Source organism: Falco naumanni, chromosome 4, assembly GCF_017639655.2.
Source record: "Falco naumanni isolate bFalNau1 chromosome 4, bFalNau1.pat, whole genome shotgun sequence".
NCBI lineage: Eukaryota > Metazoa > Chordata > Aves > Falconiformes > Falconidae > Falco > Falco naumanni.
In genome coordinates, this window is record NC_054057.1 from 4,505,618 (window position 1) to 4,533,168 (window position 27,551).

The 27,551-nt window shown below is 40.2% G+C and overlaps 1 protein-coding gene across 9 annotated transcripts in view; it reads right to left on the bottom strand.

The window, feature by feature from the left end:
- The window catches only part of RBMS3 (RNA binding motif single stranded interacting protein 3), a 719,039-nt gene that overhangs the window by 65,078 nt on the left and 626,410 nt on the right, over nucleotides 1-27,551 (bottom strand). For all 9 annotated transcript variants that reach the window (XM_040589729.1, XM_040589728.1, XM_040589727.1 and 6 more), the window contains 4 exons: nucleotides 26,284-26,390; nucleotides 14,846-14,892; nucleotides 7,427-7,523; nucleotides 4,752-4,802 (listed from right to left, as the gene is read on the bottom strand). In XM_040589729.1, coding sequence (XP_040445663.1) covers nucleotides 4,752-4,802; nucleotides 7,427-7,523; nucleotides 14,846-14,892; nucleotides 26,284-26,390 — 302 coding nt within the window. The remainder of the gene's footprint in view (nucleotides 1-4,751; nucleotides 4,803-7,426; nucleotides 7,524-14,845; nucleotides 14,893-26,283; nucleotides 26,391-27,551) is intronic.

Here is a 27,551-nt window from a genome sequence, read left to right on the forward strand (position 1 = left end):
CAGAGAAAGCTGCCTTGGGAGAGGGCCACTGAACAGAGTACAAGGAACTTCTTTGTTCGAGGGCATAGGAATTAAAACACTGAAACTGCTGTGGTATTTTGAGTATTCTCCAAAACAACAGCGTTGCTAGTGAGAAAATGAAAACTGATATATTTCAGTTGGACAGTTTGTACTTTTTATGCCACATTCATGCACAACAATCAAAAGGCAAGAATTTGGAGTCCTTACTCGGCCTCACTTCTTACCAGAGCAGGGGTTTGACACTGCTTATGAAACAAGAAACGTTTTTGTTGTTGATTTTAAAGACAGACAGATTACATTCAGCCATGGGCCAGAGGAAGGAAGGCAGAAAAAATTAATAAGGGCATTTGTTAAGACGATGACCTTTCTAAGAGGGCTGTAAGGGCTTGAGAAATGTCCAGAAGAGAAGTTCTCCCCAACACACTTTATCATTATCAATAGTAGGTTTTTCCATATGCTGCTCTGCTTGCACACTTCATGCTGCCACTGGCATATTCATTCTCCAGCTATTATGCAGAAACTGTTCCACACAGACTGACAAGAACATCTATCTGTGCGTACCCAGTGATTACTTATGGTCACACCAGTTTACTTGTAAATAAAAGAGGGTTAGCATAAACCCACATACAGTATTAGGGCAGAGCATTTCTGTTGGTTCACTAAAAAAAATTGCCTTTAGAGAGGAGGACTACACATATTATTTGTAATAAAGATTCAAATCAAACAAGTTTTATACAAATGTCATCGTTAATAAAAGTGAAGATTATCTATATGTGAATTGACTTTAAACAACATGTTTTTCAAAGTTTCCCCTGAACCACCAGACAGCCTTCAGGGACTACAGGAAAAACACACTAATATGGCTAATGTTATAAATCCCCAGAATAACTCTTATCCCATTTATGTTTTTATTCTGTCATCGCTATCCATCTATCCTTATCCTGAGGCTGTAATGAAATACAAGACTTGTTTCAAGTAGGGATGAGTGAGCACTGTACTTTGAAAGCTATAGTTAACTGAACGGAGCTCAGACTGCCATCAGTGCATTAAATGTTATGCCAATATAAATCCAAACCCATACTGCCATAACTCCTCTGGAGCTTGTCTTCCATTACAGCTACTGAGAGGGACAGTGCACGTGGCAAAGCAACAAAACTGGCAAATCTGAGGTATTCTTACTCAGACACAGGGCAGTCAATACGGTCAAAAAGTGGTGAAGGTTACATTTACAAAGGGTACATTTTTCAAAAGTGTCTAAGTCACACATGAGCCTCAAGGCAAACTTTTCATCAGGTTCATGTGATTCAGGAATCCTGTTTTCCAAAACCCCCAAGGTTGTGCAAGCACAAAGATGTGAGAGGTTTTCACATGTAACCCTACTATTGCCAGCAGAAGAATATCTTTAAATCATACTTATTCTGAAATAGCAATGTTACCTAAACCTATCTGATATTAATTTTCCATGGCTCTCTGTATAAAGCTAGCAAAAATCACCGATGACAAAAAATAAAAACCCTTTTAAAACTGTATTTGCAGGTGCTCATTGGCATCAACCTATGATATCAATGTTAAAAGTTACATGGAAAATCACAAGTAAGTTATGATATACCTGCAGAGTCCTTGACTGCCTCTCTGATTTTCTCCCAATAGGAAAAAAAAAAAAAAAAAAAAAAAGACTTTTTTTTTTTTTCTCATAGATTTGCATTTTGGTTGTCATCTGCTTTTAAGGAGATCACAAAAGTAAGACAACAAACAAGGTTGGGGAATGGAAAGCAGTATAAGCAAGTATTTTCTAGTTAATATTTATGTTACTGTTTTTTGTTGGGATCAGATGTTTATCTGGTAGTAGTTAAAAAGCTACAGAAGGAACCAGAGATACAATCTTTTGCTATAGCGGGGTTTTTTTAATCCACCAAGTAAACGGATGCGGAATGCACACATCAGAAAAATGTGGCTGAAGTCAATATACAAAGGGAGACGAATGAGCAGTGTGTCAGGCAGACCAACCTACCGCAGGGGCTATCACTGACAAAAGAGCGCGGTATAAATGAGTGGGCAGGCAGGTGGCAAGGCAGGTGAGACGGGCAGGCAGAGAAGAGGCAGGCAGGCGCAGGGTGGTAGCGCCCTGTGGCACAGCTCTTCCCTCCTGTCAGCAAGCTCGCCAGCCTGGGAGAAAACTGTCCTGTCTGTGCGCAGCATGCTGAATGAAAAACCTCCTTTGTCTCCTACACAGCAGTCCTGCCTATTTTTCTGTCATGAGGGACACTACGCGGGGTTAGATTATACATAAATATCAAGTAGGACTTTCTGTTGGAAGTGAAAAGCTAATCATCCAGTAACATGATTTAGTGGATACTTATAATCAAAATAAAGAATTAACCGCCAGCATCTGAGCAATTCAAACTGTGCTTTCTGTATGAGTTCATCTCTACTCACACAGAATAATAGAGGCTTAACAAGATGTTCTTCTTCCTGGGGCAAGGGGAACGTAGTATTTATCTGCACTGGTTTCCAGTGGGACATCACGTGTCAAAATCAATCATTTCATAAAGTATTACAAAGTGGTGGCAATTTAGATAATAACATGGCAAACTAAGTTACAAGAAGAAACAAAAAGCTAACCAATTTTGAAAGTTCCCCGTTCACAGGACTTCAATCTTACAGGGTTACCAATACCCATGTCTTAAATTCTGCCAACTTTATCATAATCTTTTCTTCATTTTTTTTAAACTACGGATGTGCCTAGAATAGATTCTATAGTCGGGCATGAAACTACAGCAACTTACAATGGACACAGATTCTTTATTTCCTTTCAAAACAGGCCATTAATTCTGGTGCCTCTTGAGTCCTCTGTGCAGTAATTCTCTGACAAATTTTCAGACATTTCTAATAAAGAATTCCTCTCTGAATGAAACCTGGGGAATGGCAGTTCTGCGTTTTTGCTTTTATACTTCTTCAGTACTAAATGCCTCATGTCCTTTAAGAGAATAATCTTGGGAAACGTAAGGGAAAAATCTTTCTGTGAAGAGATTGGGTTTGCTACAGAGAACACATGGACACATGGAGGTAACCTGCCATGGCACTAGAACTGAAACGTTACACCACTGACCCACCGTCCCTCTGCTCTTCCATCTACAAGCACACATCCCTTCATTGATGCAACTCTCTGGCTGGCAATGAACATAAATGTAACTTGCCATACTGAAGGTGCCACTCACTATAAAAGTTACTTTTCTCTTCACAGCACTTTACTAAGGGGTAAATAAATCTAATTACCACAGCAAAATACCTCTTCTAATACTGCAAAAAAATGCTTTGCCGAACACTGTCAAATTAAACTCAAACACACACATATACAAAAACTGGGACTGGTAAAGTGCTTAGGTTTTCCTTTTAGAAAAGAGGTCCTTCTGCAAGGACCAGAGATCCTTTGGCTTCCACAAGTCTGATAACTCATCATATACACACCCCTAAGATTACCTGTGGGCTGCAATTAAATACAAATACTAGAACACAGGAGTGATTTTAACTGTGTTTTTTTGATACAGCTTGTCTCCCTACAAAGACCACAGCCAGCAGCTTTACTCCATTGAGATGGAAACTTCCACCAGGGTCTGGAAAGAGGCGCAGCACCACAGTGGTTGGAATTGGGCTCCCAGGAGACAGTCATTCCCCTGCTATGGTCACTGTGTGGTGAGAGAAAACTGAAGAACTTGTCTCCAAAGAGTTGAAGTGTGTGGAAGTGGGCTTCAAACTGGGATGAGAGTCCTGTGCTACTGAATGGGTACGTAGTGTATTTCTATCCATGTTGTTGTATAGCTAAGTCCCACCAGAGGTTATGCTATTATGAAGTCAAAATATTTGAACACAAAAGTGGATAATGAACAATCCTAAATTATATACCTTCATTTTAATTTTACCCTCCTCATATAAATCAATGTACCGATGCTTATGTGGAGTACAGGTTTGAATTTTGATTAATTGACACTGTGAAGTGGAACCATACCTGAGAAACTGATCAAAGGCAGGAAACAAAACTAAAGTAATCTGTACACAGTGGGATTCTGTTTGTTGCTTCCTTCTAGTATACTGCTAATATTTAGGCAAAATATATCCAACCTCTCCTGTGAGGTAAACAAAAAATCACCTGCACTGCTTCTAATGAATGTCAGTAGAAGTGTAATGCAGCTTTAAGTAGCAGTTATAAATTGATAAAAGATGACATTTTACTTAGGGGGAAAAAAAAAAAAAAAGACACTTGACTGGTCAAATCATAAAGCAGATTCAGATTTGGCAGAGACTCTGTAAGACAGCTGTGCTTTACCTTTTTCCAGTATTTGAAATGCATTACTGAAGCACTGAGGATACAACTACAAAGGACCTTTCTGATGGGTAAGCATGTAAGGGAGGGGTAATGTGCTGATCCTGGCAATTCAGAGTATACAGGAATGCAGTTATCTTGCAGTCCCTGAAGCAAAGCTTCAGAAGCAACACTTTAGATATTGTTATTCTCCAATAATCAATACAATTAGCTAACATATCACCCATCCTCCCCTTTTCACTAAATCAAATGGTGCTCATAAAAGAAGCAGAGTCTTAACAGCCGAGGGCTCTTGTCAAAAGGAGCAGCTGGCTGCTCTTACATGACCTAGGACTTTAAATCGGCTGACAAGCAGAGTGAGGTTACAATGTAAGCACTTTTAGCTGGATAGAAGCAGGTATCCACTTACTGTTGGTTGCATAACATATGGTGGATGAGGCATCCATGAAGTACTCTGGACCTGTGTATCAAATACTTTCAATTAGCACAGAAAAGTTTAAAACAGAAACCAAAGACTTACTTGATAATATTTCTATTACAAATATGGCGCTAATTTTGGCAAAAGACTTATGTAACTGAACACAAAATTCATTTATGCTTCATGGAGCTACTGACAAAATGAAAAGGTTTCAAATTTCATTTGATATTTTTTTCTACCAAAGTGGGATTGCATCACTTCTGTGATCCACACCATTTTATCTCATAAAGCAATCTTCAATTTTCCACGTTGTCCTATTTTAACATATGTATTATTTGCTTTCAGCCATCAATACAGTCATGAACATGTCATCCAACCGACAGTGCAGGAGACAAAAAGTGTTCAAAGTTTATTTTCAAAAATTTCAGTATGAACTTTTGATGATATAACATTTTCAGAGATTCCAGAACGATTTATTCAATTTTCAGTAAGAACTGCTGATCTAATTCAGAGTTTTTGAAGCTTATTCTAATTGAAAGCTTCCATGGCAAAGCTGGCTTAAGAAGTCTCTGTCCTTCAGGATCAGCTCTTACCATGGGCATCGTGGGGTCCGTTCTCGCCAGAACTCTCTATACCTCACCAAAGTCTGTCTTTGTTGTTCTGCCTTAACTGACAAGTAACATATTCCAGTTTTACTAACAATTAAATGCATTACAGAGTGCTTGCACATTTGTAGTGGCATCTCTGGTATCATAGCTCCTTCTTGTGCTGAGCGTGAACAGCCCACATGCTACCATAGCTCAGCCTCAGCCTCCAGAATCGTGTATCCCACTTTCCTTTTGCATCAGCCTGGGCACCACAACACACGGGACGTACACCACAAATATAGCTGTGCTACAGCCATCGATGGGCACCTCACTGGCTACCCCCAAGCTCCCAGAGATGGGCATGTGGCATCTCAAAATGAACATGAGCAGGAATGATCAGGAGAAAGCTACAAGGTCCTGATTCTCCACATGCCCTGTGATTTCATTCTTGAAACAAGTGGCGAGAATTAATTGCATAATTGTGTGCTTCAACACTTCTTTAAGTCTATCAAAGTATTTTTTGTTGAAAAGCAGGTTCAGTGACATATTTAGAACAACAAACAGTGCACACACATGTAAACACACCTCTACTACAAAAATTGCTGTTGTGAATACCCACTAGTTAAAATATATTTGAGCTGTCACAGCTTGCTGCTGTTCGTTACTCCCATTCTTGCACCCTTGCAGTTCTTCCTCTGTGCCAGGGCAAATGCCTTTGGGCTTACACTGCAAGCTATCTATGGGGAATGATATGGGGCAGAAAAATAAAACCCAATGCTTTTGGTGCAAACGTGTCAAATGCAAACCATGAACTGATGCAATGGTTCAAGTCAGGATGGGAAAAGGGAGCAACTGTGAACCGTGGAGCAGTGATGACAGTAAGTGGCTGGGTGGCCTGAAAAATAAGAGGGAGGAGACATGACTCTTAAACCAGCTTTGCTGCTGAGAAAAGTGCATGTGAGCTGCACTTGTATGTCTCTGGCACTGACGTTTTCTTGGTGTTGCCATTTACTGCAATTTACTGAATTTCTATCACCAAAAAATTTTTTGTTTGGCAAGTGTTACCTAGCCATCTACAATTAAATAACAAAAAATTCCAAGAAAATTACAAGGATCATTTATCTTTGAATATCAATTTTAAAACACAGTTAAGTGTAATCATAACTTCCTAGAATTACCTGCAAGCAGTAGCATACCATCTCACTTCCCCTCCCCCCGCCAAAAAAAAACCCCAAAACCCCCAACAAACCAACCCTAACATTAAGAACAACGTGTAAGAGCAATGGGAACCACCGTGCAGCTTTGCAAGTTTTGGGTAGCTTGTCTCAGGTAGGACTCAGGACTGGAAGAACACTGAGGCTATAGGACAGAAATAACTGAAATGGGAAAATATATAACCAATGACCAGCTTCAGAGTGAAGTGATATTTCCCAGCGAATGGCTAATAATAAAACTATACAATCCGGTTTTGACTTCCATCTCAGAAAGCCAGAGCACGGCAATAATTTCCCAGTGGAGATCTGTGAGGGATATGCTGAAAAGAGAAATTCTGAACGACAAAGTGTGTGGGGGACTAAAGAAGGATGTGAGGACAGTTATCTTCTTGTAACTTGCTTTGTCAGGGATTATTGGATAAAAATCAGTGCTTTTAAAGGTTGCTGTTACTCAAACAAATACAGCTGAGGTCAAAAGGACAAAATATGATGCAGTCAACATACATTATAAAAAAACACATTTAAAAAAAGAGTTGGCTAATGAAGGGAAGCCAAAATGACAAAACATTTCAGTAAGAATGATAAGCTTCTGCTGTTGTCAACTGGAAATGAAGCACATGCTGTTTACTAGAGAAGCTGACTGAAACAAAAATTCTGGTGGTTTTCACTGCTAATGTAAAGAATGAAGGAAATGGTTAAAACCCTACATCAAATGATACCTGAATACTACTAGAAAGCCTTTTTTAAAAAGTGTGACTCAAGAGCGCAAGCACTCACATTTTTCTGTGGTATACACTCTGCCTTCATCCACATCCAAAACGTAATTAACTGGGAAACACAGTAGACAAGCGCAAATCTGACGTACCTGATATGTAGAGACAGGGGAAGCAGCAATGAATGGCGTGATTGATGTCTGTGGAATCATGCGGTTTGTTGGAATACTGTACGGTGAGGAATAAAATCTGCAAATAAAGAACAAAAGCAAGATATTTTGAACTTTTCAACTGCTCAGCTCTGACTAACTAATTCACTGCCTCCCAGGCAAAAACAAGAAGAGTCTACACAGGTAATTATGTCCATCTATTTCCAAAACCACAATAAAGAAGATGTGATGGCTCCACTGAACAGATCTTGAAAATGGAAAGGAGGAGGAATATTTACACAAAGCATATTTTTTTCACTTCAACTAGCACAAATATAGAACTTCACGATACAAGAAGTAATTATCTGAAATGCAAAGGCAGCTGATTTTCCAGAGTGCTAGCTAGTGAAAGGAAACTTCTTATGCAATATCGAAGACAATATTACTGATTTCGTTTTTACATGCAGTGCTGTTTTCTTTTCAGATCTTAATGCTTCAATGCTGAGAATAACACATTCCATATACATCAGGAATTATGAGTCTAAATGCCCCAGGCAGCACTGAAAATCTCAGATTTAGTTGTTTTTATTTCCACTGTTGCATGCTACGAAGAAAAGTTGCACTATCTCTTGCTTGATGGTAATAAATGTTGTATTGCTTCTTCCCTGTGGGTTAATGATTATTGATAAAATTATCACTTGGGAAATACTGCTACTGGTGGATTGTGTAAGTACTTAATATGAATGTGCTTGTAAAGATTTTTGCATTTGCCCTTTTTCCAGTTTTAACTCTAAGTTAGAAAAATAAAATTGCTTAAAAAAGAATGTTTGTGGTCTTACAGCTGTCAAAATGCTGATATTTTGGACTCCAGGAGAACGAAACAATCCTGTGTAGTGTTCTCTTGTCCAATTTAAACCCCATGCAGATAGTCCTCATACAGCATGCACCAATCTTAGAGGAGTAACAGAAAATTTTGCACATGTGCTCTCTCTGTAATGGTGAAGTGGGTTACACACCTTGTCTTTTTATGCTGTTTTTCTCCCCACGCTGAGGCAATCAACAGTAGCTTTCCATGAGAGCCATGCAACAAAAAAATCATTACTGATGTTTAAACAAGTGCTCTGTTTCCTGATCGCCCTGGCATCCTGGATTTACTACTAATCAGTCTAGTTCAGACTGGATGCAGTCATTCTGGATGCAAGCTCAAATAACCACCAACTTCATCCAACCAATAGCACTGGAAAAACAGGCTGCCGTCTTTGAAGGTTGGGTGGAAACATTTGAAGTTAGGAGGGAAGAGGGAGGCAGAGAAGCAATCATTTGTACTCTCTATTCCAAATAAGATTTTAAAATGCCAAAACCAGCAGGTGGCGTCTGAGTGATTTTTTGTTTTAATAGAAATATATTGCTATTTTAGGAACATTTATCTGCCCTTACAATGCTCACACAGAGACTATTTTAAAACTGTGCCTTTGCCCAATTTTATATATATCCTATTATGAGAACTTAGAGGCATTTCTGTCCCACTGCTTGTATCAAATGTTACGTTCATACAACCTTGGGGGGGGGGGGGGGGAGAAGAATTTTTATAGCACTAGCCAGGTTCATCTATGGCATTAACATGATGCATATGCTGTCTAAAGTCCTGTCCCAGGGGCCTTCTCCCTGATCAAGGTTAACAGACATCATTTTGGCTGTGCTGTTGGTAAGTGGATGCACTAAGAAATGCTCTGTGTGGCAAATGAAAACAGTCAATGGCAGACTAACAGAATGTACTCTATGGGTAAAAACTATAATGCATAGAAATACATATAAACCTCTTAAACTGAAGAGCCGTATAAAACCAAAACTCTTTTGAGAAAACAACACTTTTCTTCCCCCCCTTTTGTTCTCATTCAATCCATCAGCCTGGCACTGGTGCTGTGCTCATACCCATATCGCGTAAAAACTGCCTGCACAAAGACAAGTGCAGGGGAGAAACAACTTTCCATTTGGAAGTAGTGCTGACTCTTTGGAATAAACTCTCCAATAAATCCCAGCAAATACTACCAAATTTACAGAAAACGTGTGCTAAGCCCAGAACTTGACAGACAGCTAACCATTTCAGTTTCAGCTTAGAGATGCAGTTATCTGAATAGAACATAAGCTTGTAGAATATACACTCTGGTAATGTGAAAAATACAACCCTTCCAACACCCCTGCCAATACCATTTATCTGCCGCAGTTTGGAATGCTCTCAAATAAGCATCAAATAAAACATGCTATCCGGACACTCGGCTATGTTGTCAAAATTCACTCATCAGAGCGTCATAGAAGAGAAAGGAAGGAAATCTGGTGTAGCAAACAACAACGTGAGAAAATCCAGTTCATATATTTCAATTTTAACAATAATAAAACAAATTCAGCAATCTGAGTCACCATGAAAGGCTGTAGGTCAAACATTTTGCAATTAGGAATCCCTCACACCCAGACACGAAGGCTTATCTTCCTGCCACAGTGTCACTTGTGCCAAAAGGGACCTAAAAAAAAGTACGTGGATATCTCTGCCATGCGTGAAGTACAGTGGTATGGTGAAGATGCGGCGTTCTTGCCGAGGACAGACTCAAGCGGAGCCTTCCCAAGGTGTGGGATGCTCAACCTACCACAGTGCTGGAGCTATGCACTGCCCCAGCAGCGCCCGCTCACAGAGGGCTCAACGTGCTCTCACCCACGGGACAGGCAGACATCTCTCCAAATTCCCTTAAATATAAATAGGCCAATATCCAAACATGTAATCGGCATAAGTGACATGCTGGGGACCTAATAAAAGACAGGAGGAGCAAAAATGCAAGAGTGGCCTGTTCTGGTGTAAACCCTACAGCATCCCAACATGATCTACAACTGCTGATCCTGCCATATTTGATCTTAGGCTTTCTCCCTTTTTTTTTGTTTTTCTTTAGGCTCAGTGAGAAGTGAAATGAGATGGAAGATGCATGTTGTAAGCCTGTCCAAGGGAATACAGGATTATCAGTCATCAGAATGGGTACATCACAAAGAGGAGTGGAAAGAGAGATGAATGATACAGCTTTGACTCATTTTAGATATATTCAATTATTTCCCCAAGGTTCGTGGCATTATACTGGTATGGTACTTTGAGAGCTGTAGGCTTTGTGCTAGTTGACCTGTGGGCTCTAAGGAGAGCTCTCCAAAAGGCTCAGTTGCATCTTCTGCAAATGCACTTTGCATCCTTATATTGGTCTGTGCAGTTTTTTGCAGGCATGAGCCAGTGTCCCTGCTCCTCAGCTGCAACTGCAATGCTAGAAGCAAAAGTACAGAAAGGCAGGTGGCAAGGGTGAGGCAAAATGGACATTACCCTTGTATTAAAAATAGTTTTTCAGCATTCCCAGATTCCGTAAGCACAGGGAAAACTCATCACTGGGAGGCAAAAAGATGTTCCTGGATGCTCATGAAGAAGGGTTTAGAAAGGGGTCAGAAGAAAATGTTTTTAAGAGATGTTAAAAGAACCACATTCCCAGTACATCATCATCAGGCACGCACAGGCAAGGCTTTAAGAACAGTTTCTGTTGCTTAACAGACAAAGCACATACTCCTACATCAACCTTCCCTCTGCATTTGGGGACTGCACTATCTGTAGCGTCTGGTCGCTATTTCCCTGCCAAGAAGTAGGAAAAAAAATCCATATGGTTCCCATCCTATGGGGGAATGTGCAAGCTTCCTCACAGAATCTGCACAAGAGCAAGATCCTATTTGCACTGCAATAAACACCATTTGCTCATGCCTCATGCCTGCGGGCAGTACTGAAAGAGTTAGATTCATAAATAGTATCCTGGGGCTCACATAATGTAAGAGTATTACCAAGCGTTATCAAGGCAGCAATTTTCTGTTGCAATAAGCCACACAGTCAGATGTTTGAGATGAAAAAGACCTATCTGAATATTGAGCCCACTGGCCAGCAAATGCACAGTATAGTCCCCCAGATATCAGATATTAAACTGATACAGTACATCGCAATCTTAGTCAAATGGCCAGGAGGACTCAAGCCTTAGGATGATTTTAAATGAGCATCCTTACAGTGCAAGTACAAGAGCCCTTTTCTGTTCTTTGTATGAGTGCATTAAACCACTAAAAAAAATATTAATACCACAAATTGAAAAATCAATAGCATATTACAACAGGCACACTACTCCCCAAAATAAAACCTGAGTACCTTTGTAAATGCAATTCAGAAAAGGCTGATTATAAAACAAAAAAGACGCCGAGAGATTGGCGGGGGAAAAGAGCTTACCTACTGAAGTGTGTGGTTACCACGTCTTCAGTAACTCATACTGCAATGCTAAGGTGCACTACAGGCTGGATTCTCCACTTCATTATACCATTTTTACACTGGTGTAAAATCACTGGATGCTCAAATAGAGTTACATGGGCATAAAAACAATATAATGAAATGGAGAATCAAGCTTTACAATGTAATAGACTCAGAAGAAAATTATCTATTCCTTTGTGGGGAAAAAATCTTAGCTATTTCTAGTGAAAGCCTCTCTCTCACTCTCTTTTGTTTTATTCCTGCTATAGATTTTCAAGGCAAATATGCAGTTACACGGTAATAAAAGTGATAATACTGCACCATGAGCAATGAGAACCCACCGTTTCATCTGGACAACATGCAAGAGTCCAGATTCTTCTCTGAGGTGTGGGTGTGGTTATGCCCTGACCCAAACCCTAATATAATCCACACCTCTTAAGGAATTGTGAATTTTAAATACCACCCTGTGACACCTGAAGAGACATGTCTCTCTAGTAGGCTTCCACCCTCCATATAATCCTGTGCAGACTTAGCAACTTGCATGCATCAAAATGCATCAACCCTATAAAGGACTCTACAGATGTCAGCATGTGCAGTCAATCTCTCTTTTTTTAAGTTTTATTGGTCATTCATACCTCACCTGAATCTTCACCTTGGCTTGGGTACCTTTACAGTTCCCGTCTCCAGCCTCAGTTCACTAAGCTCCACACTGGTGGGCACCCAAAAGCCTGAGTGACTCATGCTTATCACAGCACATCAACAAGTCCTGAGCTGTGTGCAGGGTCAACAGCTGCTTAACCTGACTGCTGCACCAAACAGGCCTGCTGCAAGGAAGCAGTCTTTGTTTTACAGACCTCTGGGTGACACTGTTCCGTGCAAACGCTAATGGCTTGGTCCACCTTACTGACAAAGTATCATGGAGGATTTCACCCACAGGGCAGGTACAGGCACACCATCGACACAACCAGGCTGCAAGCTGCAGCTCTGTGCTCGCTTCCAGACTGTCCTTACTGTGAGGAAGAGCAATGTGTTTGCTTAACTCCCCTTCATTGACAACTAGGCGAACTTCATCATGCTTAAGAGCATTTAACTCTTTCACCACGGCCACACGCCTGCCATGATACCAGTGCCTGGTGTCAGTGAAGAACAAATCGTATTTGCCCATTTTACGAGCAAAGCATTGAGGTGCTCCCAGACTTAGCTAAAACAAAACCCATGAGATAGACTTCTGTTGCACTTGCAAGCAAAGAGGCTTCTGAAAAACAGTAAAAATGTAGAACTACAGGATATGTAGACACTATGATGTGAATGTCTGGGGAGCTAAAAAGAAACTGTGTAACCAAAGGGTCCTGGTGATCCCCAGGTAAGATGCAACCAAAGGAAGGAACAACAGTTGTGTAACTTTTGGTGGACAAATCGATTTTCCCGCATAATAACAGCTTCTCCTTATAATACTGCATACAATCAAGATCTCACCATAAGAACATTTTGAATGAGATGATTTTGTTTTGATGGAATTGAAAATATTTTGACACTCCAGAAAGAAGAGATATGTCAAAGCGGTAATTAATTGTCACTCGTAGAGAGATATCCAGGGCTGTAGTTTATTTCATGCTCTACAAATAAAAGAACATTTTAAAAAACGGAGAGCTGAAATTCTACATTGTGTACTATTTCTTTTCCCAATGATCAGTGACAGTAAGTTCAAACAACTGAATGACCAAACCACCTGAGCAGCCTGAACACCTGAGCAGTACTGGTACTCTTTGATACAAGTGATGTCTGAGATGACTTTCACAATTTAAAAAAATATATTCTTAAGGTAAAATTATATTAATCTCAAAGGATCATTCAAATTACAGTTTCCAGACATTCATGCAACTGACATGCAGGAATTCTACTGAAATAAAAGCCAGTTGTCCAGACGAAACGCTGGTGGACTATGAACTAGTGGTGGCTTTATTTACAGCCTATAGCATGTAACCAGCTGAAAAGTATGATGATAGAGAAGAAAGACTTTGTTTGGGAGGTCATAACAGGGAAACAGAGCCAGAGGATTCTGAAATCACAGCCACAGTGTGAAAACCCTCTTTTTCCTGAGTTGCTCTGGTTTGGCTGTTTCCTTCACAACATGGGAATATCACGAGTCCTGCAAAGCTACTGCTTGTAAAAGGCAATTAAGCAAAATATACTATTATCATTGTTTTTTGTTTTTTAAAGTACTGGGAATGTTAGTTTTTTCCTAAACGTTTCAACTAGCAGTGCCTGAACAAATACTTAACAAATAAACCCATTCTTGTCTGTATCAACACATTCTCCCCTTCAGCTGGAGAACACAGACAGAAGTATGCATGGAGTTTGATAATCATATCAAACATCTCTCTGATCAAAGAGTGACTGTCAAAGAGTTCACGGCTGAACCTCCTGCTTCTCTTCAAATTGTTGTTCGCCTATCTGAAAGGATAGCTAGATTTCAAGGCTCTGTTTTTCCAGCTCATGAAATAATTGGAAATGTAATCAGGCAGGTAAATAATAAAATGATGTAATTTCTTTGCTAAATTTGAAAAATTTTACAATCCCTTGTGTCTTCAAATGGTAGTTGAGAAATGAAGAGTGTTGCTCAGAGTTTTACCCGTAAATCCCATCTGCTTGCACACTAATTTAAGGCTTTCTTCTGATTTGGCATTTCTATTCAGACAATGCCATGGAAGCCAGCCAGCCTGTAGAGAGAGCCCCAGATGAAGTAACAGCTCTATTATCCAAAATACACTGGAATCTTCAATGATTATTTTAACAAAAGCAAAGTCAGTAAAGGGAAACTTCATTGGTTTCCACTTCATGACAGAGAGATTAAAAAAAATAAATCCACTAGCATTTGCCAAATAGAGATGGAAACTATTAGGAAAAACAACTTCCCATTCAAATGGGTATTACAAACAAGAGGGCATAAAACCAAAAGGGAAACTAAAAGAAGAAATTGACAATATGACATTACATGCTTCAGACAAAATATGACTGAGTGAACTTGCTTCTGAATAAGTTTCACCACAGAAAGAGAAAACAGAAGATGGCATTCAAAATAATTTTTAGAAAGGCATAAGAAAACATGCATTCCTTACCCATTCTGTATAGCAGCTGTTGGATCGTAAGTCAAAGCCATGCCAGCCTGCACATAGTTAGGGAAGAAAAACAGATTTTTACTATTACTGCAGGGGGAAAAAAAAAAAAAAAGACATTAAACATATTCTAAGCCAATATGAATAAAAACTGAATGCAACTTAGATGGAAATCTAAATTCTCCAGGGAAGCTCAGATGACCCAAAGCAGCATGGACAGATTGGCTACCTTCCCTGCCAGAGAGCTTCCTGAGAAAAAGATCTGTCCAGTACGTTGGTTGTCATCTCTCCATAACTTTTATGGCAAATGGTGGTTTTGTTGCACCAGTGTCAATTAATAACTCCACTGGGATCAATGCATTTACCTCCGATTGCTCACTGTAACAACAGAGGGCCAAATCCTGCCGTTGCTTGTGAGACAGGTAGCTCATAAATATTCTACAGCCAACTTCACGAGAGCTTCTCGGGAAGGAGCCTCATCTTTCCTACAAAGGCTACACCCTGCAGGACCCCAGTCTACCATTTTCTTGGGCTGTCACCCTTACTTACAGTTAATTCATTACCATGAGACACGAAACAAAAGTAGAAGGGCTGTGAAGCAGAAAAGACAAAAAAAAAAAAAAAAGTGCTTGAGCTTTTGAACAAGGCTTCTAAAATACTTCAGAGGTCTGGACAGCAAAAGAATTTGTTAATGGGCTACACAGAGCCTTTCAACTGCCGTTCACCACCAAGCAGATGGTGACCTGTGTGAAAGGACTTGGCAGTGTCAAAACAGCATCCAGTTAACAACCATCACCGCCGCCACCATTCCAGACATACCCACAGCTACTGCAGGAAAAGCAGGGAGCGGGCAGGGCTGGAGACTGAATTCCCTGCTCCACCTTAAGCTTCAGGACAGCAGCTGGGGCTGTGCGGGAAGGACCAGCTTTTTCCCCAGCGTTTACTTGAATATGTGGAGCTGACAATCTCTCCTCCTACATACTGCATTTGCTTTGACTTTTAGTCTTCCTTCCTCCCCCCCCCCCCCCCCCCCCCCCGCTTTGTGAAAATCTTGCCAATATAAGACACTACCAGGAGATGGAAGACATCTCCCTTTGTGTGGGGTTAGAAGCAGAGAGGAGAGGACCCCGTTAGCCAAGGTGCTGCCACCTCTTTGGGAGCTGCTGAAAAATGGCCATGGCACCATCCCACCCCAAGGCGCTGTATTTCTCTCTGTTTGTCATACAGACCATACGCTTGTTGCCTGCGATATGAGACAGCAGCATTTGCTTCAAGGACAGGTGCTCTACCAAGCATGCAGCAGGGTCTGTGCTCCTGGTGGGAGCTTTTAATGCCCCTGGACCCATCTACCGAAGTACTTCTGAATAATGGCATCTGTCCCCTTCCAGATGGCTGCTCAGACAGGTCAGGAAAGCATTTGGGCTTGGCCAGCTCCCACGCAGGCAGGTGAGCAGCCAGGGTAAATGCTCTGGTGACGAGCAGGCAGAGAGCAGGCAGCACTACTGGAAGAGCCAGGTTAGCCCGGCAGCTGCATGCTGGTCTAAGAGGAGATGGTCCAAGTTCCCAGAGGCCAAAAATAATTTCTGATCTGAAAGGGCAGGCTTCACACTACCTTATGTAGCAAAAAAAAAAAGTTCATGTCAATATTAAATTTTTATATTATTCTCATTATAAGCAGACACTAGGGTAAATGTTTTGCTTATTGAAAATGCCATTGTTTTAAATAAAATACGTACTATCTCCCAAGCAAAGGATAATTCAGGAGACTAAGGCCAAGAACACATGGCTACTTTTTTAAAATGCATTCATTTCATACAAAGAAAAATAAAAAATGGCTAATTCTGCAAGTTTAAAATGTCAAAGAATCAACTATAAGATGACCCCAACCAATGCTAATTTTGATGTAAATATTAATTAGCCTAGAAAATCATGAGGGATGATCTACTTGTTTTTGTATTCTTACATCTTACACATTCTCAGCATATCATATTGTTTGGTAAGGTTGCATCAATTACTAATGGAAATGTATACAGTTCATCCCAAAAGAGAGCCAATAAAACCTTAATGTCATAAACATTTTTTGTCTGGAATAGATTTTAGAGAAAAAAATCCTCTCTTATTTTCCTTTCTCTTTTTAACACTTGTAAAATTTGTTATTGCTTTCTTTTTATATTCCTGTGCTGGTAAAGAAAACTCAAATAGTATGTACAAGCCCTAGAGGGACAGAAAAATTAGTTCTAACAATTTTAAAAAATAACTTACAATATTCTCTATAAATCAAGGTGCTGACATTTTAACATCTCATAACATGTCTACTCAATACTAAGAAAAAATACCCTTATAATTCCTTGGGAAAGGAGAGATCCAAGCTTTCTAAATAAGGGAGTTCCTAGGTTATAGCTGCCTGGATCAGAGCTCGCTATATCCCACAGCTCGCATTAATGTGACCTGGAGACAAAGTGGCAACAAGGGAAGGAGGGCTGGGAGGAAAGAGGAAAACGAACAGTTGCTCTTATTTTAGTTTCTTTGACATAAATAAGAATGAGGGTGCAGAAAGGATGACTTGCAGCAGCTTTTTCACTGAAGCCCTAACAACGCTCAATGTCCACAAGACGTGCAAACACATGTTTACGCTGCCTTCGGTTACCTGGATTATGGATATTTGAGCACATGGTTCTGCACAGGTCCTCAGCCCACCCTCCAGCCCCACCGCGCCTCTGACCTGTGTGTGGGCACATGCAGACAAACCGCACATGCTCCATTCTCTATATATTAGCATCACCTCCATTCCTGATCGTTGGTACTAGGAATAAGTGACACTGTGGTGGGCCTGCCAAGCACAAAATACGCAAGGCTTGACACTCATCTCCTTATCTGTGCTCCACATCCATGCTGCACGGTGACAGATTACCAGAATCTGTTCAAGAACTTCAGCAGTGACCACTATAAATATCACTATCACACTTGCCAGTAAATGAAAAGTTTCACATCAGACAAATACCACACAGCATGCGGCAATATGTACATATGGTATACCACCTACAGTTTGCCCAGTAATATTGCTAATATCCCCCATTGCTGAATAGTATTAAACAGCTGCTATTTCAAATAGCTGCTAACAGAGGACTATTTACCTCTTTCTCATCAAGTTGTGTAATTCCTCCCTACAAAATTATGCTGGCTGGAAGCCCAGGAGAGGCAACAGTTAGCCTGGACCAGTGAAAGATTTATGGTCTGAAGCATCCTCATTCATTAGGAATAAAAACTGATGAGCAGTAATGACTTACTGGAAAATTGTCTGCACTTTCTTCCATAGCACACAAACAGGAATTCCAAAAATACCAAATACAGAATATTAGGGCTGGCCTCAGACTTCCATGTGACAGAGGTCCAGCTTTGTCAAAACCAGAACTAAATATAGCTAACTCTGTGCTTAATACAGTATTAACTATACCAAGGCACTGGCTGATGCCTCTGCAGCAGTCCTCTGTTGTGCTGAAGAGCATTTTCTCCCAGGTCTTTTCATCTATTGTTTTGCTGATGTTTCAGTGGAAGGACAAGACCTTATTCCTCCTTCCGATAGTGACACTTCTGATGAAATGCACCTGAGAAAGTAGCACTGATGAATGCCGCTTTAGGAAAATATTTGTCAGATAATTCTCCTACGATGGAACAACTGAACCGCAGAATTTTTATGCCGCTCAGCCAGATAATGGACATACACTCAGCTACTGAATGAAAATCTTGCACTTCTTCAACACGCAATCCCTTAAAGTAATACTAATACTAATATTAATACTAATACTAATAAAAAAGGATAGCTGCTATCAGCCCCACACATAATAATAAATTAAGACCATTCTCAATGATTACTCAACTGGTCTGTTCAGAATGTCATGTGACAGAGAAATAACACCATCTCGTTTGAAATACTGATTTTTTTAAAAAGACTATTTAAACCATATGTGTCTACTTACTGTTTATTTTTACTGAAGTGTCTGAACTTAAGACAAAGGAATGAAGATTTTTGTTATTTTGTTCCTGCAGTTTTCTAATTATTGACATTGGTGAAGAAAGAGATTCTAGTAACAAGAGACCCTATCCACACCTTTCTTTAAATTTCAGGTCTTCAATAAAGTGCAGGGAATATCAGAAAGCCTCTGGAAGGCTAGGATTCCCCCAGTAAGTTTGAAGGCCTTTGTTCAACACTTTAACGTGCAAAATTTTCCATGGGCAAAGACAAGGTGTTCTGTTTCTGTCCCCTCCCCCTCTTTGTTATGATTTGAACACAAATGAGCACATTTGCTTCATTAAAAAGACTCTTAGACCATCACATTTGCATAGCTTATGTAAATTGGATTTGCAAATCTCACAAAGAAATGATTAAGTTGCGGAGTGATTATAAAAAAATAAATTATCACATCTTCAATATCAGGTGAAATAAGGAGGGTTTATTTCTCTTCCGAATCTCTGTGAAGTCTCACAAGAACCTTTATCAGTCCAGTATCTGCCTTCCAGCAATCACAAATACCTATAAATGACCAAATTTTAGGTTGCCTGATACCTTCTGTGCTGATGGGAAGCAGCTTTCATGAACAACTTCATCAATATATCACCACCTACTTGCAGCAAACAAGTTTTTCCCTCACTGTGTGCAAAAATTCACCAGAATATTGACCTACTACACAGATGTCCTATGCCTGTTCCTCAGAGGGGAATCTTCCACCCCATCCCCTCGAACCTGCTCTGGCCAGCCTACGCCTAGTGCTGGAGCACCTGCGCAAAGCCAGGCTGCTGTCACTGCAGGATTTCTTACTGTGCAGGAGGCCACAGCCCCATCGGAAAAAACTGGGGAGACCTACAAATTACAAAGTGGTGAAATCCACTGATACGGTAGGTTTTCCATGCGTAAGGCTCCCGAGGTTTCTCCTCCTTAAGGTGAGATTTGGAAAACCAAGGTTGCATCCTAGGACTCAAGGGATTTCTATGGTGAACCGATGTGGGAGTTAAACCAGAAGATAAGTCTCTCTTCCTCATCGCCTCTGACTCATCCCCCCGTCCTTTCACACTGGGGGACTGCCGTCCCAGGGGAATGGGTGTGCTCTTGGCTGCTACGGTGGAATCAATTGAAATCTCAACACTGAAATTCCTGGAGTTGTTTTGTTACCACCACTAATATCTGCCAGGCATCACAGCAAGGATCTCTTGGGCCCTGACAGCAGATAGTCTGACTGAAACACCTTGTTTCAGGAGGAAGTGAGAGGAGGGGAAGAAGCCAACAACCCAAATTAGATTAATTTAAAATACTGATTTAATAAAAAAAGCTCAGTCACCAGTAAAGTTAACTTGGCAGATTTCCTTCCTTTGATTATTCACACAGTTCTGTCAGAAATGTTCCACATTGTTAGAAAAAATTCTGAATTTTTTTCTGAATAAAAACCACCTTTCCTTTTTAGAGGAGAAATCTAGAATGTTAATGTGACACCTCTTAAATATATAGACGCATATGAAAGAAACGGAGCATTTCCCAGTGATGTGTGCTCCTTAAGGAAGTTCTAAGAAAAAAGTGGTTGTAGAGGGAAAGTATGTAATATTGAGGTCAAACTTGGGAAGTGATTCATGAACCTCAGAAGGTCAGAGGTTGAGCTGATAAACACAATGACAAGTTCAGATACCCAAATGAATGACAAGAAGCCCTTTTTGTCCTACAGAACGGGACTGGAAGTCTGATCCACACAGCTTCTGTTCTTGGGGTCGAGTCACTTTGTTCCCACTTCAATTTATCTGATGAATTTAAAGATAAGTGCTGGAGTTTACAAAAGTTAAAAGGAAAAAGAAGAGGATAATACCCTCCTTACAGGGACATACATAATAAACCAGAATCATTTTGTGTTCACAGCCAGCTCATAAATTTAACCTTGCCATCTTCAGGTCCATGAACCATCTGCTTTTGGGGATCTGGCACACCCGTTTTGCCATCAGTCTGATCCAGTGTTAAAGCAGCTGTGGATTACAGTCACATCTGCACGCTAAATATGTGTGTTACAGTGAGCTGGGAAGACTTCCAGGGATGGCTTGCAGTGCTACTGAAAATGACAGCCCACCAAATATCTCTTGGAGATACAGCAGAGTGTAGAAAATGATATGTCCTTTTCCCCTGTCTCCAACATCTGTTCATTGTGCAAAAGAAAACACTGTCGTAGCAGCAGTTTGGAGGAAAACCCAACTGCAAGAAAATCTCTGGGGCAAATGGCATGGCATTTTTCACTGTAGAAGGAAATCCAAAAACAAAATGAAAAATAAGAAAACTAATCTCAGAGACAAGGTACAGTCCTGATTCTATTTAACCAAACCATGGCCCTGTTTATGAGTAAAAATGGTCCCTTTTAAAATCCTGATTTCAGGTACAGTGACTGCATATAGGTCATTATTTTAAAATACTTCTCTGTTTTAGAAGCTCAAAATCCAACCATTTAAACTGTTCTCTGGTATTTGTGCCACTTAGGCATCTTTCCAAAACATTGCTCACAATGACAGCATCTTGTTTCATGAGGAAGTTTTAATTTGTTGCTCTGTATCTTTTAACTTATTGCCAGTTACCTTTTTCCCTTCTACTTTCTCCTTCTGTGTTGAACCTTCAGGTTCAATTCCTCTCTTTGCTAAACTAAGGTTTTGCTGAAAATAAGCATGCAAAATACTGACCAATGTCTAACTCACACGCATGCTAAATACACAGTAAACGTCTTTGTGCATGGTTTGCATATGAGGGTACTACTGCATATCTGGACAGGCTTGGAAACTGTCTCCCACAGAGAAGAAAACATTGTTTGTCTAGGTATAAAATGCATCAGCCCTGGACACTGTGGATTATGAAACACAACTAAGTAGCAACTATCTCCTTGGAAGCATAAAAATACATCTATGTCTGAGTTATAAATGGGCCTGGCACAGATAATCATTTCTAAATGCCTGCTGTTGGTACAGAAAGGATGACCAGCACCAGCATCAACTGCTTCAGCCCTTCACTGGTACTGACTTTACAAAAAATTGGGAAGTCTCTCAAATTACCTATTGTATGTTTTTCTCTCTAAATCACTGTTTGCATTAGACAAAACTGTAATGAGTAGCAGATAAAGAGAAAATGTTAACAAAAGCAACATTCCCAAGCTACTAGGTCATCTTATTTTTTTAAGAAAGAATTAAAACCATGTTTAATACTTCAGACATTTCAGCAACTGATCTTCAAAGAAAACAAAGGAGAAAGGAGGAAAGGAGGAAGAGAGGGAAGGGAAAGAAACAGAGGTTAATCTCTTGGCTATTTAGAAACAAAAAATGTAACCAAGATTACAGAAGCAAGAAAGCAACCAATAGAATTATTGGTGGCAATTATTAAATGTCATTTTAGACATCAGACCAAATTCAATGACAAGGGGGTCGCATTCAGTGGTGCATGTTGCTGTTGTGATATATACAGCAATACGGTAATGGTGATAGTGTCTTGCAAAAAGATTATGCAAATATTTAAATGGTCCAAGTTTCACAGAAACTTGCAAATGAAATTATCAAAATTTTCAAAATACTGTGATTGTAAAAATCCCCAACTTAATCAGTTTGGGCTGACCATAACCAGAAAGGCCACCATTTCTAGAACTGTAAACAATAATAAGCTTTGGGCTGATGCACAGTGATTTCATTTGTTTTCACTTTGTGAGATTTCTCTCTTTCTACCAGATAAATTGCAAATAACCACTCTCTTGAATACACATATCAAAATATTTATTTCTGAATAACCAAAATGAAGTTTCAGTAAACCTGAAATAAAAGATTATGTTGTAAAATTTAAGTTGCAGTTTTAAAACCGGTCCAGTCCGATCTCAATTTGTAACTACTGTTGATTCCCCAGATATATTTTCAGCTAATGGTAATTTTTTTTGAGATATGTCACTCACCTCTGGACTTGTTAACTGAAATCAGAAGTAAATCAAAATAAATATTTTACAGTCAGAATTTGAATCTGATTAACCTCGACCACCATCTCAAAATGGTCTTGTCAGGGAGGTTCAAAACAGAGTGCTGAATGAAACCAGTGTGACTCAGGAAAAACTAGCCTCAAAAAAAGTAATTGGACTTTGTGCAGCAATCATGTCAGTTATTAGGTCAGAATTTCACTGCAAATATTTCCAGCATTTGCAAGTTTCACTGTACATTTATTGCACCTGTATGTTAGATACCTAATTTGACAGCCTTTTATAAAGCCATCAGTAATCTAAGCTGTTGGCTCCTTAGTCCAGAACTGGTCAGCCATCACAAATCCTCAGTTAAATGCCTCAGTAAATCTGCTGAGTATTTCCTGAGGCTTCAAACAAGAGTGGAAGAGTAAGGACAGAAAGTGCTACTCGAGGTCAGGAATTCTGCCCTGGTTACAACTGGCCAAGTGACCAAATACCGAAAAAAGACCTGAAAAGCCCTAGAGAAATTCAGTGTATTGCTAAAGACCTGACTTCAAAAGGTGAGCCAATTTAAGAGCTAACTAAAACAGTTCTATATGGTTGTGACGCAATCTACAACAATGTATGATAGGAATAAGATTTTCTATTACATTCTGCAGTATGGCCTGAGAACTTCACCCAAAAGAAGTAATCTTCTCCTATAAAAATCCCCAGAAGCTCTCCATAAAAGAGCGTGAAACCTCCAAGAACAGCATGGCCGGAGAGGCAGCGCTGCGGCAAACTTGCCCCTCCGCGCTAGATCTCCTGCCGTTCCCCCCCGTGGCGGAGTCCCGGGCACAGCTGCCTGTTCCCTACTTTGCATGCTCAGATCTGAGGCCAGCGACAGAACCGTTAGTGGCACTTCCCTGGGATCAGCCTTTCCGAGCAATAATCCTCACGCACGCTCAGTGTTAACGCTGGTTCAACCTCAGAAGTTTTAGAAATGCCCTTCACGTAAGTATTGAAGAATGCAAAGGCTTATCTGAACAATAGCCAAAATACATCTTGGTCTAGATGCCACAGGATATGGCCAGGGTGGAAATACTGAGGGAGTAATCTCCTGGACACTGTTTCAATGCTTTCCTTTGGGGAAAAAACAAAGAAAAAGCAGAGGCACGGGGAATATGCCCAGATCCCACTTGTCATCAGAACTATGACACTTGTCATATATCAATTCTTCCTCACTACTCACTGCCTGTTCTTTTTTAAAGAAATTAAAGTTGACAGGAGTAATTGGAGGAAGGTTACCCAAGCGCAGCTACACAGAAAGCAACTGAACGGTGTATCATGCTTAGAGTAAGATCACTAAAGGGCAAAGAGTTAGAAAACCCTACTGCATATAGAGTATAAGAGTAATTACACAGAAGGATTTTACATTGGAAATAAGAAAACTGCAACAGTGGGGAAGAAATGCAATGAATGAATGACCCTAAAAGAGAACATGAATTCCTGCCTTTGATGCAAAAGGTATCAACCAGATGTTAGTAAACAGAGAGAATCTAACAAAATCTAAGAAAACAGAACACATTCCTAGTCTGAAATATTTCTGAGTTTGGATCTTTACAATCTTTCCACATTTGTAGATTATACCATGACAACAGCTCTGTAGTTCTTTGTGAACAATAAGGAATGATGGCTTCCAGCCCTGAAAACTAGTTTTTAAATGTTGTTAACTATGAACACAGCAACCACACCCTGCCTCTAGGCCACAGGGATATCACCGTGCTTAATATGAGCCACTCCACTAGCAGCAAATGGACTACGTACAATGTAATAAGCTGATGCCCTGAGGCCATAGGCATAACGGTGCCTTGCTGGCTTTAACTTTATATTCTCTTGTTTATTGATTTGAACTGAAGGAAGTATAGAACAGTGGAGATAATAGCTGTGATGCTATTTACTATTTAAATGGGGATTTAGAGGTCTTTAAAATATGGACTGTTGACTTCCTGAGGGTTCATTATTGTCTCCTATATATAGACCTTTGTTTCAACCTCTGTATACAATGACCTGAGTCTACTCCTGAAGCACTTGTGCACTTGTTCCTCAGTACATCCTTAACATGACAAACCATAATAGCTCCTAAGAAGATGTCTCCATTTTTTGAGACATACAACACAAGAGACTCCAATGAACCTTTGGACACTTCTGCAATCTCTTGTAGCAAATGTGGTTGTCACACTGCCCACTTTCAGCCCACAAAGCTAAAAAATATTCTGGAGCATTACTGTTGGAACAGTGTACAACAACCACCTTGCTGGAGGGAAAAAATTCTATCATTTCAAGAGGCCTTTTTGGTTGTTTTAGGAGCTCACCGATTGTGCTAGAGTGTATATGTCATAAGCTAATGGTCCAAAAAGTATCAGCTAGCAAAATCAAGTAGTTACAAAAAAGCAGAAACCCTCTAGAAACATACAACTTAGAAATACAAATTGTTTTCTTGTCTATTTGCTTTGTAAAATTGAAGTAAATATAGGAAAACCCAACAAACAAAAAATCCAAACAAAAACAACAACAAAAAAGAAAAAATCCCAACAAACTTGTATTCTAGTGGGTCACAATTGAGCAACATACTTTTTTTTTCCCTTGAAGTCTGAATCACAAACACAAAGACTAGGTGTTTAGGATAGAAATACTTGTAAGTCCTTCAGCCTTCGTAGCTATAGTCATGCATAAGAATGTACTATGACCAGATCTACCTTAATCATTCAAGTGTCTTTATCCTATAATAACAGTCAAGAAGAGTAAACAAGCTCCTGAAGAGTCAAATAAATTCCTTCCTTATTTCACCCACGTTTGGAATCACTTCATGTACACGTACACAGAAAGGAAACTCCAGTAACAGGCTATTTGTAGCAAAGCAGAAAGCAACCATTAGAATCTTCTTTTTTTAAACTTTGTACACATGATGGAGCTGAGGCTACTACAGACTGTTTTGTCTTGGACAGACTGAAGAGCCCAGCTCAGCTAACCTTTTGGAAAACTTTTACAAGGCCATACATTTGGATGTGCAAAAGCGTCTCTCCCTTTTGTAAAAACCCACCTAATCCCTGATGATGTTTTATCAACGGGAACTATATGGAGGAAGTAACACTGTTGAGTTGCTTAAGTGTAAATCGCTTGGGGTATATAAAAGGTATACCACGGTGCTGATGGCACACCAGTAAGAGAATACTGGGCTCAGGTCCGGCTGCAGAGTGTTTGTGGTGGTGCAAGCCTGCGCACAGTTCCACAGCTCCACACCAAGCTCTGAAATTCTCTTTTCCTGTAACTGTACGCCCCACGTGTTATTTTAAGCCTCCCTCTCCCCCCCCTGCTTACATACCTTTTTCTGTGTGAAACTATTGTATTTTGTGTGCAATCTGATTTCTTCGTAGGCCTGAAAGGTAGACCTCCAGGTCTGCAGTTGACTTCTGCCAAACCCCAGGAAAATAATTGCCGTGTGGCACTTACCTCTCCTTCTCTGGGCCACGGCCTTCCATTCTGTGTGTATTTGCTTTGATTCTGGCGCTTTTTTTGCCCTCCATCAGCAAATTTGCACAGCAAAGGCTCAGTGGGGGCTGTGAAGACAAGAAACCCAGTCTATATTAGCATCCTCCCCAATGAAAGTGATTATACCAGCAACAGTAGTGCTTTGTAATACTGATCTTTTGAAGTAAAATCTTGCCTTCTGCAGATATTTTTTGCCTCTTTTAGCCTTGACTCCACTGGCAGCTGTTCTTATTAACTAAGCTTCAAAAAATATATACTGGCAGCCCTTAAAAGAATTTAGCAAATATTGTTGAAAAAATAATCAGCCTACGCAGAACGTTAAGTTGCTGTAGTGGAATAGTAGAGTCAGGCATTAGTTCCAGCTAAGTTAGACACGTATTCATGACGAGCATTAGTGCAAGGATAAACACTGCTTTACTAAAGCAGCTTTCTGTTTTTATTGTAAAAACTTCGCAAGAATCTGTTTAAGGAGTAAGTTTTCTCACTATTTCTGTGTTTCTCAGCACCCACTCCTTTACAATAAACAGAATGAAACAGACAGTTTTGCCAAGCACAGTCCAATTAGCTTTCTTTTCCTCTTAACTCCTCTTTTAAGCAAGCTGGCAGCTGAGGAACCCCCTTTCCTCTCCAACTGGATCTCGTGTATGTGAATACAATAGTTGGGGGGGGGGGGGGGGGGGCAGAGCTCGGGGAAGAAAGGGTATTTCCAGAGTTGCACACCCCAAAAGGCAGCTCACAATAGGGACCCCCAGTGAAGCAATCACCACACATCAAACGGGTACAACAGGAAGAGAACTTTGTGTCTTGGGATCTTTTCCCATCTACTCGGCTTTTAACAGCTTCCTAAAAAATATTTTAGAACTGTAATTAGCTTGCTGGTGGGAGCTTGCTTTTGCTGCCTCCTTCTTAAGAGAGGGGCCAAACTCTACCCACTTCATTAGGCGTATGGTAGGATTGTCTATTGTCTACAATAACAGAGAAGTAAACTAATACTGGCTTGGCTGAAAGAAATCTAAAAATGATGTGTCACATCTGAATCTTTTCAGGAATTTTTGGGTTCCCAGGCATGACAACTAGAGGCTAGAATTAATGAACCAGGGGTTTCCATGGAAAAAAAGCAAGAAATCTGTTTTTTCCTCCTCATTTCCTGTTTCTGGGAGGCTTGAAATGTCAAAAGAACAGAAGTGCAGGGACATGAAGGAAATGTTGCAGTAAGAAGGTTAGTCAAC